A 13,731-nucleotide genomic window follows, 5' to 3' on the forward strand; every position below is an offset into this window, starting at 1 on the left:
GATTCCATGGCTAAAAACTGCAGTGCGAGGGAGGGCAGTTAAAGGGAATTATTTCAATAAACAGTTTGTACTGAAGCCTTTGACTCCCCACACCCACCCACCCTGACTGCTGTGTGGAAATACTTGAGGAAAACACCACTCCCTCAGTAGGAACTCAAGTGTGGTTGTGGCTTTGTTTTGATTTCTTCCGGTTGTGTTTTGCCACTTGGAGTGATGTTGTGATGGGCTTGTCCACCAAGAAAAAGGCTCCCAGACATGTTGCCATTTCTGTTTTTCTCTGAGGCTGCAGCTATTGTACTCCACCTGAAGATTAGCTAACTCCTCAGAAGCAGCAGAGATCAGTGTTTGAACTGCTGATGCAGCCTCTCAGACCAGTCCATGTGCTGACTTCAATTACCATCTCCAAGAAAAGTGCCCCTGTTTGAAGAACACTTAATCATATGCTAACATCACCAGAAAAAGGTGTAGTTATCTTCTGAGCTATATAAATGCCAAACTGAAATGAAGCATAGAAAGGTGGAATGTGCTTTTTCTTAAGGGAATCACAAGTGCTGTGCCTTTCTGAAAGGGAGTGGATGCAGGATATAATTGAGGTCGTGTGGGAGGTGCAGGTGCAATTCCTTGTGCCCTCTTCAAGGTGTGTTGCCCTTGTTTCCCAAGTGAGTTCTATTGTGCATTTATAGACATCCTGATTTTCAAAAGAACAGTTGTTGCAGCTGTATGCAAAATAATGAATTCAGAAGCAACAGTTGAGGAAAAGAGAAGTGGATTAATAATGAAACAATTCACCTGTTCTCTGCCATTGGGAATATTGTACTTGTTCATGCTGGAAGGTGACCTTTTTTCCTGAAAAATTGGAAAATCAGAGGTAACCATCCCAAAATCCACACAGAGCCTGTGAAGGAGCTGATGGTAGAAGAGACAGGAAGCTTTTGTAAAGCTGTGCTGTATTGAGCTGTGGAGTGACTGAACATTCTCAAGGGGGTCAGAGACCCCATAAACCTGGGCAAGGCTGCAGGGGACAGACCCCCAGTGGGCAGGAGGGTGGATAGGCTGAAGGGGTGTCTTCTCTGTCTGATCTTGGCTAATGCTGAATGAGCTTATTATTTAGATGCTCATAATGAATTAGACAGACAGTGGAATAATTAACAAAGCAGGCGCTTAAATGGTTATTGCATGGTTTAGAGCTGACTTTATTTAGATGAATGAGGTAGTTCATTCTACTATTAGCTGTGCCCTAGCAAAAAGGACTTTTTCCCCCTCTCTTTTTAATGATTAAACACCACAAACAGAAAATGCACTGTGGCTTTTGCTGGAAAAGACAGCACAATGGCCTGCTTCCTTCAGAGGGGGTTCATCAGACTCCCAGTGACTCACATGCAACTTCTGAAAATGCTGTCTTAGTTTTCTCAAATGTCAAAAAATTCTCAGGGTCTTGATACAATAGATCATCAAGTCATGAAATGTGGATTTTTGACTTACTGTCTAATTAGATCACATCTGTAGCACAGTATTCCAGGTACTGTTAGGGTATACTTAGAAGTCTGTCTTTATTTTTGCCATTCTCTGAACTGCTGATTCTTTTTCCTCAACTAGTTTTTAGGCCCATGTAATCAGTCAGAGCAGCTTACACTGGAATGCTCATGGATTCTTTCTGTAACCCCTGGTCGGCTGTAGGACTGCAAATACCTCACACTCAGTGACTGGGCCCTAAACTGCAGATCTTTCATTTTCCACTGTACCTCATCATCTCTTTCTATGTTGTGTGCCTTTCATGGTTCTTACTCAGTACAGATAATTTAACAAGTCTTGCAAGCTGTTTGCTTTAGCTTTCATTCTTTGACACGCACCACGTGTAGCCCATTGCCTCTGCCAATGAAAAAGAAAAGCAGTTACCAGAGCTGTAGACCCCTGACCTCAATTCTGCAGGTTTTCTCTTTTACCTGTTGCAGTACAGCATCCTGTCTGTGCAGGGCTTGGATCTTGTGAGAAAATTCAAGGGCAGCCAGAGGGGTGATTCAGATTACTGCAAAAACTGACCGAGTTTCTGATGCTCTAAGGTATGTCACAGATGGGATTTTCCCCTCATTCTTTTCTCTTTTTTTTTTAAGAACAAAGGGAGAAAGACTTATGACATTGACCATGACTGTGCAGAGCAGTCCTTGGAGTGGATGCTCTGTGTACTCTTGTCTGGTTTTTTTTAAAGGTGTTACCAGAGACAAAATCAGCTGTCTCACAAACCCTGCCTTGGGAGAACATTATTAGTAAATGCCTAGATGTGAACTGTTCTTCAGAAATATCAGTCAAGGCAATTTTATTTCCCTGTCTCCTTTTGCATGGCGAGGGTGTGTTTTCATCTGGCCTTCCCTTACTAAACCCTTCAGCCTTTGGTACTGCCCTGGTCATCTGGCCATATTTTGCTAAGACTGTTACCTCCCGCCATTCCCAGAACATCTCAAAGATCTGGAAGAGCAAGTGAATGGAAAAAAGTTTTGTCATTTGTCGTGGTGGACTGCTTCATCAGAAGGCAAATTTCAGGCAGGAAACAAGGCATTTAAGCACATTCCCTAAAAATGCTTCATTTTATTTTTAATTTGTACTTCAGTTTTTTTCTGTGCTCCATATATGAAGTTGTCAAAGGTTTTTGGTATATTCTCCTGAATTCCTACTGCACAGTTTTATGTTGAGGAAAAAAAGTTGTGAATTTGGAAAGGCAGATGAATTTGGATAGGTATGCTGGTCTGTGTAGTCTAAGTGTAAATTTTATATTTTACAGTTGTCCTTGCATGGATTTTATTATTATTGTTATTAAAAATGTCTTCTCTCCAGAGTAATTGCTCTGCTTTAGTAGTGGTTTAATTTTATTTCAAAAGAGCATTGTTTTTCCTTCAGGACAGTATTTGTGTCAGGAGTTACACCGAGAAGCTTTAGCTGTACCTTTCCCACAGTCAGCCTCCAGGTAATGTACAGATACAAAAGACATCAAGGACTCATCTGACAGCCTGTACTGGGAAAGTCAAAGTTGTACTCAGAAACTTTTGGTGAGCTTTTGCTATATTTATGTCTCGCAAGAAGTCACTAGCACTTCTTGTCTGGGGAGATCTTTGCAGGAAGTTCCCTTTAACTGTTGTGAAAAACCTTAGTAATACTTCTGTTTTCAAGAACAGGGAAGCATAGGTGAGGTAAATCTAAATCAAATTTCTTGGTTCCACTGATGGCACAAATGTGGATTTAGAGATAAGTTCAAATGCAGCTGTGGCTTCTTCCCCATTTACTAGATCCTGATAGGTGTGTTCCCCCTCCCTCTGCCTGATGCTCTCACGTTGTGGCAGTTGGGCTGCAGTAGCTCCTGTGGATACCTTGAGAGCAGGAGCTGTCTGCCAGGCTCTGAGCTGCTGCTCAGTGATGGGAGCACAGGGCACTTCTGTCCCCGGCTGCCTTTCGGGCTCTGTTCAGCCAGTCCCCAGAGCTGCTCTGCGGACATGACAGAACAAATATGACATTTTTCAAAGGACCAGGCAGGAGTTGTTGTGGCTGTCATCTTTGACTATCAACTGAATTGTCTCTGCATGCAGATCTCACTCCAGCATGGACCTTGTACAAGTGCCTCCTCCATTCTCAGTGTCCGTGCTCACAGGGTGAAGCTGACAGTACAAATCACAGCTTCACATCTTCTCACCTGGTCTGATTTAGTTAATAAACAGATAAAATTATGTTTGCAAATTAGTCCACTGGATAACAGTTACCTTGTATGACAGAAGACAGGATTTGATCTGGCAGGCACTTTGTGTATTTGAAATAATTTTTCCTAATCCTTTGATTAAAACCTTTGACTCCCCTGCTATTCTGCTGAGATGGAAAAATACTGCAGTGTTTTAATATCTCTAGCTGGATTTTGCGTGATACTCCTGTTCTTTTTTCTTCAAAGCAAGCTATGAAGAAACAGAGGAAAAAGGAAAGCCCAACAGCTGTGTAGAGTTGATATGCTTGGAAATTAATCATTCATGTCTTGCAGGTGGGCAGTAAATGTGTTATGAAGTCTTCCATATCTGCATGCAGGGTAGTGAACCAAAACTAAGTGAAGTGCATGGAAAAGATCCCTTGAAGCCTGAATCCTTGAAGACCAAATAGGTGCCTCCAGGAGCAGCTCAGTCTGTACGTGGGGGTTTATTGAGTTGATGCTGATCTGATGTTGTATGTAGTTACTGCTTCTCCAAATCCTTTCTGTAGGTTTGGGCTCTGTTAGAGCGGCTGGAAATGGAACATTTACCATTTTTTGCTGTAGTATGCCTTTCACTAGCATCTGGAAGAGAAATACATCCTCCTAAATTGACTGTTAAAGGACTTAATCACTGGGTGGGGCAGATATGCTGAATTAAAGAGGAGCAGTTCATTGCTTTAAGAGAGGTTTGCCATCTCTTGGAAAGATGAAATACTGTACATGGTGCCATGTGGCATGTTGCAAATCTTTCAGCAAACCTACAGCTCTCCCAGACAGGAGGAGTCATCCCACCTTTTCCATTTGCAGTGCTATAACCACTGTGTTGTGCACTGATGTTTTATATGGGTCACTTCAAAAGTCTTGCTTGTCATATGCCCATTATCAAGTGAAAATATGTTTGCCAGACAGGTAGTACAGATCCTGCTGACTCTGTTTGCAGCCTGCCTTACAGAGGATGTTAAAGCTACCTTCAGAGAATAATTTTTGTTCTAGTTATTTTGTACTTGCAAAGAAATTATGAACAAGGCCTCTGATTTAGGAAGGTGATTTTGTGCTTCTCTGTGGCATCTTCTGCTGCTTACCAGCATGACCTGGTAAGCATCACCATCCTCCTCTGTAGGAAGCTGTTTTGAACACCTCACAATCACACCTGTTTATATTGATAAATGTTTATTTTGTCATATACTTTAACCATTTCCTGCAGCAGAATTGAAGTTGTACATTTAGGCTGTCTTCAGCTTCGTTTTCTTGAGGTTTTAAGCTGAAGAAGCTCAAGCCTGTGCTAAGATGCGTTTACAAGAGAGTGGTTGTAGGACTGTTCTCCCCCCCCTCTGCTACTGCAGGCTGAGCACAGGCCATGTGGAATTAAATAATGGCATTATGGCTGCACCTGAGACTTCTCTGTGAGAGAAGTTTTTGTCTGAATGATGTCAAATGCCTGGTCCTTGGGCCTGCCCAGCTTGCAATAAGCAGTGTGTTGTAGTCTCGTGGTACAATGGTAAAATCTTGGAGCACAGTATTTTTATACAGCTGAGATACTCCTTTTGTATTATAGAGACCAACTTCAGACAGTTTCTGCCGGGGTGCCCAGTGTCACCTGTCAGGGATGGTGCTGCTGCAGGCTGAGTTCACCACTGGGTGTGGTAATTACAGCTGTTGATATTCAGGTTTCTCAATTGGACTGAGTGGGTGTTGCATACGTGAGGGAATGCTGAAATTGGAGACCTGGACTAAATAAACATCAAAGGTCTCTGAATCTGCTAGGAAGGCTGCCATAATGAGTGCTTGTCCTCCCATACTCTGACAAAGGCTTTTCTGGCCTCTGCAGTGTGTGGGTGCATCCAGGGGGTTTAGGAGAGGTGGGATTGCAGTGGAGAGGGAATGCATTGGAGAGTAAATTGTCTCTTTCAGGGATGGGGGTGCACAACCTGTGCTGACGTGTGCTTAAAAGAGGGAGGTTGCAGGACTGCTCTCCCTCTTCAGCTACTACAGTCTGAACTTAACACAGAGAGGCTGGTGCAGAATGAGTGCTGGAGTACCAGGAATGACAGGAGTTATGGTCCCTGCCAGCTGACACTGACCTGTGTTGAATAAAGTGTCTCATTGAGAGATTGATAACGTTAGAAAAATTATGTCACTGCGCAGAGTTGTGCCAAATGTAGTCAGAATCCAAAAATACCTTTCCTGCACTGATGAAAGGGAGTGGGAGAGGATGTGATGGATGTAAAGGTTGGTTTGGTAGTAGTGGCAGCAGTTGCTAGAACAGGTTGCTGTAAGGAATGTAACAGTGTGAGAAAGAATCAACCAGGGTTAGTGCAGGTGAAGAGCCAGGAGATGAGTTGATGGCCTCAGATCAGCACCTCCTTCTGAGCTTCTGCTGTGTGTCACACTTGTGGCTGAAGTAAGTGTGTGTTGGCTTTTTAAAAATTATTATGGATTGGAGATTTTAAATGTGTTTTCCATGTCTTCAACCATAGGTGGATACACTGTGAATTTGATGAATACAAAAACACAGATTAGTTTTTCAGATTGACTGAAGTGTTCTGATGAACCTCCTGGGTAGTCACCACGCCTGACACCTTTCAGTAACAGCAACAGGGCTCCAGTTTTAGAAGCACAGCAGAGCATATGGGGAACCAATTAATTCAGTAGATACTAATTAATAAACGCATTTCCTCTGGGGAAAACCTTTTAGCACATCCACTGTTTGGCCCAAGATTGCTTGCACGCATGAACGGATAGCAAACATGCTTTCCTGAATTGTCACTTGTTATTTCTTGATGGGCTGGGGAGTGCCTCCCCCAGACTACTGCTGCCAGGCTTTGGGAGAGCAGCCTGCAGCTCGTGCTGGAGCTGTCTCAGCCACCAGCGTTGTCACACATACGTGGTGGCAGCACACGCCGCTCGCTGGGCCCGGCTGCTCCCGGCAGGCTGAGCTCTCCGTGTGTGCAGCTCCTTCATCCGTGTGTGCACTGGAATGATCAGCTCTGGTACAGCTGCTGGGTGTCCTGAGACACACACACTACACAGAGCTGCGGTGGAGTGGGCAGGCATTGTGGAGCCTTCCTCTTCCAGTGCAGCAGCTGTTTGCATCCTCTGTGGCCCTGCACTGGCTGAGCAGGGCAGACTGGGTAGTTCATACACACCTGAGTGCCAAAACTGCACAAACTCATGTTCTTCTAGAAGGAAATCCATGTCATCATGTTCATATTGCTTCAAAGGTAAGAACAGTGAACATTTCTGCTGGAGCATGGTCATTGATGATGAAGACTTTAACATCTCTCCACCTGCTCTTGATAATGAATTGGTTCTCTTGTAAAACTTTCTTAGGAGAAGCAAGATCCAAATGTTTTACAAAAGGTTTTTTTGACCATTTGAACTTGCTTGACTGCTCAAACTGGAAAATGCTGCATATTATTGTAAGAAATTCTTTTCACTGATACTCTCTTCTGCTGTGGGGTTTGCTGCAGGTGTGAAGGTGATGTTCTTGAAGCAGCTCACTCACTGATTTGTTCTGAAGTTTCCCATTTTAACAGTGTAAAATTCCATTTGATTAATTATACAGGCTTGTATTGAAATTTGCTTCTCTTCATGCTGAGTATGAAGACAGAAGCCTCCTGTGGGAGTGCAAATCCCTATGATGGAAATCCACCTTCATTGCAAAACATGGCAGTGCTTTAGAATGGGCAGAGTGCTCAGATGTGACCTTACCACTAGAGGACTGGACCAGAAGTGCTTGCTACCTTCATGTTTCTTAGGTTCTTAACATTGCATGAAATACTCTCCATTAAAAAAATTGTTTTATTTCTTGTGGTACATGTGCAGGTATGAAGTTGTGAAGAGGAGAAAATTTTTTCATGAAAGTCTGTACAGAATATAGAAGCTTCTCTGATGATCTCACTTCCTCTTAGAGAAGTTACGGGTATAAAATGCATGATGAAAAGACTTTATCAGTTATATCTTTTAAAATAAGTAAAATTTCTAAAGCATTTGAAATTTAAATATGCTACTTGAACTTCATGGAAGAAATAGTCAGGTGCCCCTTAAGTGCTCATTGACTGTGTGTATATTTATCACCTATCAAAATGTTACCTGTCTTTTCCAGCCACCTGGGTAACCTTTCCTACTTGGTACTTGCAGCCTGTATCCTTAGCAGGGAAAAATACTAATCCCTGATGAGTGCAACTGAAATGGTGGGTGAAGTCAGCAGAAATCTTTCTACACAGTGAGCTGGTGGGGCAGGTTTGTAAGCCAGCAAACTGCAGTGCTTTGCAAAATATTATGGATCCAAAAGCACAATGAATTATGTCTACCAGATTCACAAAGCTGGGATTAAGAATAGCTGTAATGTCTGCTACTGAGGGTATATAGAGCACATTATCTGGTCTATTTTCTGGGTTTCTAAACACATTTTAGATGTGTGCTAACAGCCTGTTACAATATATTTGGTGGCTTTTTAAAAGTGAATGATACAGTTTTACTTCGGTTTCATGTAATTTTCCAAATGGAACCGTGCTCAGTTTAAAATTCTTGGCAAAAAATAGTTTTCTGTGATCAGAGTTGCTGATGATTCCTTGTTCAGGAGTCAGTTTAATTTCTGCGTGTGTGAACTGATGAATGGTGGGAGGCTGTAAATGCTGATGTGTTTGGTCACTGTTGACATAGATAATTTAATTAAGTGTAGAATCAGGCTAGCATTCTGCCTGTGGGGTGTGAAGTGTTCATGGTGTTGGACACAATTTGCTGTTCGGGATGGATATCTTTGTCTTCCACCCGGGTAACTAGATGGGTACATTTGCTCTTCCTGATGTGCTGTCATCCCTTGTAAGCAAGATTTATTAATTTGGCTCCATCTTTGTGTTGTGTTGTTCTTGTGCTTCCCTGGTATTCGTGGCTTGGGGCTGCATTTTCTTGCCAGTCCTCAGCTCCTCTGCCAGAGCTGTGAGCTGTCCTGCCTGGGGGCTGGAAGTGCTGGGGCTGGCACAGGAGCTGCTGGTGTGGGAGGGGGGTTGTGATACATCTGGATCTGAGCTCTCCTCCCCTTTCTGTACTTCCCCAAATTAATCATGGTACAGTTCAGATCTGTTCTGTTCATGCTGAGCAGATCCAGAAGTGTCCCCAAGTCGCACACAAGGCATCGTGCTGTTGCCTGAGAGTGTTCACTAGTGTCAAATCAAATACTGGGCTTGTGCTCAGGTTTCTTGTGTTTTATAATCTCTTCCCTGTCAGTACAAGATACACATCTAATGAGAGCTTAGCAACAAAAACATAGTCTAGGCAAACCACATAAAAAGCCAAAGAATGACATGGTGTTTGGAAAGCCTTAATAAAGAATCTTAATATACTGTCGTGTGTGGAGGGAGCTACTGCTCACCAGAAGATTTATATGGTGAACAAAAGCAGTGTTAACAGGATGGAATTAAAAACTAAAATATTTCTTTCATTCTCTCCCCCTCCTTCTCTTTTCCTGCCACTTTTTTTTTCATGTGAAAGCCACTGATTTGGCTTCCACATGACACTCTTCTCATTTATGGGTTCTGTCTCTTGTAATTTTTATCTGTCCTCCCTTTTCCCTGACGTGCTTTATTGTTTGGTTTTGCCCTCCCTGGATAGCCTCGTGCATTTTGTAATGCTTGTTTTCCTCTGTTCGTCTTTTTCTGGTGTTCTTCAGGCTGCAGCATTGCTTTTGCAACCTTACCATCTTCTATGCATACGCTTATCTGTTACTGACTGTTATAATCCTGATTTAGCAAGCTGAGATAGAGAATATTATGGATTTCTGTCAAATTAATTTATTTTATAACAATTTGTTGATGCAATTGAGTGATGGGTTAGTCCAAGTCAGCAAATCTGACTTGTGGGTTCAGCAGCACCTTTTTGAAGGTGTTTTTTGCTGCTGGAGACTCTGGGAACGAATTAAAAGACACTGGCTTTCTCTTTGGAAAAAAATAAACCCACAAGCTGAAAAGCAAAGTAGGATGAACCCTGCCAGTGTATGTTTCTGAGAATATTCCCAGTGCTGTGCTCAGGGTGAATCCTGGAGGCAGGAACTGTGTTTATGGCTGGGTGTTCATAGTGGGTGGTGGACTTGCTGCTGCTAGATTTGTAGTGATTGAGTCTGTCTTACTGTTAAAAAAGGTGGGTGGGATGACTATTTGTCTTTGATTCCTTGAAAAGAATTGGGAGAAAAATAAAACAGCTTCATCTGAACTCTGGGAAAGACAGCTGTGTGTAGATGATCCCAGGACAGCTAATGCTTTACGGAGGACTTTGGTTCATTTCTGCCAAAATTTTAGTAGTGGAGGTGGGTCACAGGAAAGCCTATAAAGGAGAGGAGGCAAGACTGGGTACCTGGGTGCTGCATGCTCTGCCAGGAGAGGTGAAAATGGCATGCCCTGTGCAGGCCTGATTTACACCAGGAGTCTAACAGAGGAGGATCCTTTGTCGCTGCTGCCAGCTAGCATGTAGGGATTTAGGCACTTTGAGTGGTTCTGGCCAGGGTGTCAGCAAGCTGCCTAGGAGTTTACTAACACACCATATCCTCTTTGCAGCCTCAGCTTGGCAGGGCTTCTCTGGAAAAATTAAAGATTCTGTTTTCTGGCATAAAACCATAACAAGGAGTGGGAGGGAAGCACAGCTGTCCTGTCCTTAGGTTCAAACAGCTTGTCTTGCCAGCTGCAGAGAAGTGCAGCCTTCAGAGCATGGATTTAGTTTTGTGACTGATGGTTGTTAATAGCAAGTCCTTAATTTCATCCTGATCTCTTGCTTTTATCTGTGTGTGTTTAATTGAGAACTGGCTCTATCTCAAAAGCCCTCTGAGAACCTGCTTAAAAGTGATTTAGACTGCTGTATCTTGTCTCCGTATTCATCATATTTGAATTCCATTGTGAAGTCTCAAACAAAAACACATCAGAAATAATACTAAAAAGGTACTATGTAAATAATTGAGTGCTAGGCAAACGTGATAGGATTTTACAATTCCAGTCTTAATGTAGAAGAGCTGACTGTATTCACAGTGCCAGGAGGAGTGAGTGGTCATAGAAAGATGCCTATTTCCAGCGAGTATGTGGAACCATTAGCCAGAGCTGATGACAAATGGAAAAAGCCAAACACATTTAACTAAGAAATTGAGAGCTATTTTACTTTGCTGGTGAAGGTATTTACCTCTGGGCAAGTGACTTAAATGACTTAGCTTAAATGACTTTTTCCTTTTTGAGATTCGTGCTGTAATAGCAGTCCTTGCTGAATGGGTGACTGTCGATATTGAGCACTCTTATTATAAACTGAATGGAGCCAGTGGTTTCCCATTAATTTTCTAGGTGACAGTGCCTGGATAAATGGTGCTCCTCTCTTCTCTTTTCCCCTTCACTCACTGCTTCCTGCTATCCCACAGCTAGTTCAGTTGTGCTGGCACAACAGGTTTTTGGGAGCTGTGCTGTAGGCAGCAAAGGCTGGGGAATGGGACAGACTTCCTGGGCAGTGGTGGTTTCTCAGCTGACACCGTGCTCTGGTTTGCAAGTTGGCCCAGCTTGAAGTGGTGCTTGACAGCTGAGAAGGGGCTCACTGCTGGGAGGAGAGGCAGCTCCGTAGGCCAAAAGATGAACGGGCATCATTAGCCCCTTCTGTGGCTGACAAAAATCTCTTGACTCCATGAAAGTGTAGTTTGCTGAGAGCAGCCTGGCGGGGGATGGGGAATTCCTTCACAAGCTTTAAATAATTTATTATTAGCCTGAAAAATCTTCAGAGTGTTGTAGCTGTCAAGTGTGAGCAGTTGTGTGCATGCAGGTGAGCACCTCTCCATTATCAGATTTATGAGTAAATGGAAACATGTTTCTTTAAAATAATTAGGCCCTGTTCAGCAGCGAATTTTTTCCATGTGTTTCTTGTTTACTTGCACAATTCACACTTGCTGTTTTAAAATTAAATGTGTGTGTGTGTCTTGTCAGTCTTCATCACAGACACTGGCACTGGTTAAACCTTTCTCTCTGAAGGGCTCTCCATCAGCTTTCCATTATACCTTATGCACTTGGTTTGTAATCAAATCACTCCTTGACCTTCTTCTGAGGTAAATAGCTGGACCTTGGGCGTGACAGACAGACCTCTGATCCTGTTCTCTGGCTGTTCTGTTGGATGTGCTCTGAGCCCAGCAGTGCATCCACATCCTTCCACAGCTGTGGGTATGAGAACTGCACGTGTTCTTATGCAGCATTTTCCCTAGTATCCAAGTGCTCACTTTCTTTTTTGTTTGTTTTGTGGTTTTTTGTTGTTTTTGTTTCGGGGATTTTTTTGTTTGTTGGTTTTTGGGGGGGTTTGGTTTGGTTTGGGGTTTTTTTCCTTTCTTTTTTTCTTTCCATGCTGTTTATTGCTAGTTTAGCCCAGGCACTTGCCCTCTTCCCAGTGTGTGAGGTCTGGCCATGTACAAGTAGGGGTAATAAGGTCAGTCTTAGGGAATAAACAGAAAATGTGTGAAATAAACAGACTACTGGACAAAAAACCATCGGTGAACTCTCTTGGATAGTTGAAATAGCACAGTAACTGCATTGCACTTGGGGAAACTGTCTTTCTGCTGGAATCTCTTCCATCTGGAAGATTTACAGCAGTCAGAGCGGCCTTTGGCGTTGTTGATTTGTTTGTGTCTTTTGGTGTTGCAATGGATTTGTACCTATCCAGGGACCTCCTGCACAGTTCCTTTCGTGCTGTCCCTTTTCTGCTCTTGGGCTTGCCCAGCAGCAGGAGCCAGGCTGGGTCAGAGGCTGTTCCCACGTTCCTGCTGTGCTGTGTGCAGAGCGTGGCTTTTGGTGGGGGCTGGAACAGGGTGAGATACAGAGGGGAGAAGTAGTGTGTGATTTAGCAGGGGTCATCTCCTGGGGAGATGTTTGGGCTGACACAGTCCTGCTGCCTCACTGCCAGGCAGACCTGCTCTGGGCTTTAATAGTGGGAGACAGTGGCAGGCACAGTGCTTGTGAGACGGGTGGTTGGATTTATTGTCAATTGCTTTGTATTCCCTAGAATGAGGAATAATTTATTTTAAGAAATAGCTTTCTTGGAATGCAGGCTTAAACAATCATGGTCTGTTTGTTCTGTTTCCCTCAGGATTAAAAAAGTTTTTTGTTGGTTTTTTTGGATTTCTTTTGCTTTTTGCATTGTGGTTTTTCCACAAAAAGCATTTTTGTTGCGTAGTTCAGATCTACCAGCAAGATTGTGGGTGGGTGAGGAGGTGAGTTAAATTTAACACTGATCTGATGTGACTCCTAGGACACTCAAATAATGCTCCAGCCTCGGTCGTAATTCAAAGAATGCAGAGCTGGTTTGCATCTGCCTTGAAGTTAACAGCAGTTCTCTAAGGTGGTTCTGTAGCACTGCAAGTAGGCGTGTGTGTGTTAGCCTAGAACTGGCTGTGTCTGGCAGGCTTTGCTTTAACTCACTAATGATGTGTGAAGGTGGCTGGGGTAGAGTCTGGGACACACAGACTGCATAAAGAAACCTGCTCTCACCTGCCAAACTGACAGTTGTTTTTTTTGTTTTAGATGAAGGACCTAGCTTGTACTTCTGACTCCCATGTGCATGTAAGTGTGTGGACTTGATCTCTAGTAATACATGCATCCATTTAATTTGTGATCCAAACTCTGTGGGACCTGGAAGAAATGAAATCTGAATGCTTGTCTTGCAGAAAGGAATGTAAAATTAGTCATCCACACCACCCTTAATGCCAGTGCTGTAGAGGCAGCAGGTGGAGATGAAGGAAAAAACTTGGTGGAAAATTATAATCCATGATACAATGTCGTCCCACTAAAAATTTCCTTAATTTAGCCTTGCTTAGTTCATCTGAAAGACTCCGGAGAGGAAACAAGTCAGATCTGTTTTGGGTTTGGTCAAAGATTAGGCATGCAGATTTACATTGTATTTGTCTTCGGGAAGTAGTTTGGCAAATTGCAGTGAACTCTCTGTACAAATCTTGGTGAGAAACAATCATTTCCTGCTCAGTTTCCTGCTGGGCAGGCTGTCCACAT

At 43.2% G+C, this 13,731-nt stretch overlaps 1 protein-coding gene across 3 annotated transcripts in view; it reads left to right on the forward strand.

Annotated features, from left to right (window-relative positions):
* ARVCF (ARVCF delta catenin family member) overlaps positions 1–13,731 on the forward strand; it is a 137,732-nt gene that overhangs the window by 29,295 nt on the left and 94,706 nt on the right. The window contains exons 1-2 of one of the 3 annotated variants that reach the window (XM_041410212.1): positions 13,047–13,066; positions 13,249–13,287. The exons of 1 other annotated variant lie outside the window; for it this stretch is intronic. In XM_041410212.1, the coding sequence (XP_041266146.1) occupies positions 13,249–13,287 (39 nt within the window). In that variant the 5' untranslated portion in view covers positions 13,047–13,066. Of the gene's footprint in view, positions 1–13,046; positions 13,067–13,248; positions 13,288–13,731 lie in introns of those variants that run through there. One more of the 3 variants, XM_041410210.1, reaches the window with a different exon arrangement.

This window comes from Onychostruthus taczanowskii, unplaced genomic scaffold (assembly GCF_017590055.1).
Source record: "Onychostruthus taczanowskii isolate IOZ18803 unplaced genomic scaffold, ASM1759005v1 scaffold32, whole genome shotgun sequence".
In the NCBI taxonomy this organism is placed as follows: domain Eukaryota; kingdom Metazoa; phylum Chordata; class Aves; order Passeriformes; family Passeridae; genus Onychostruthus; species Onychostruthus taczanowskii.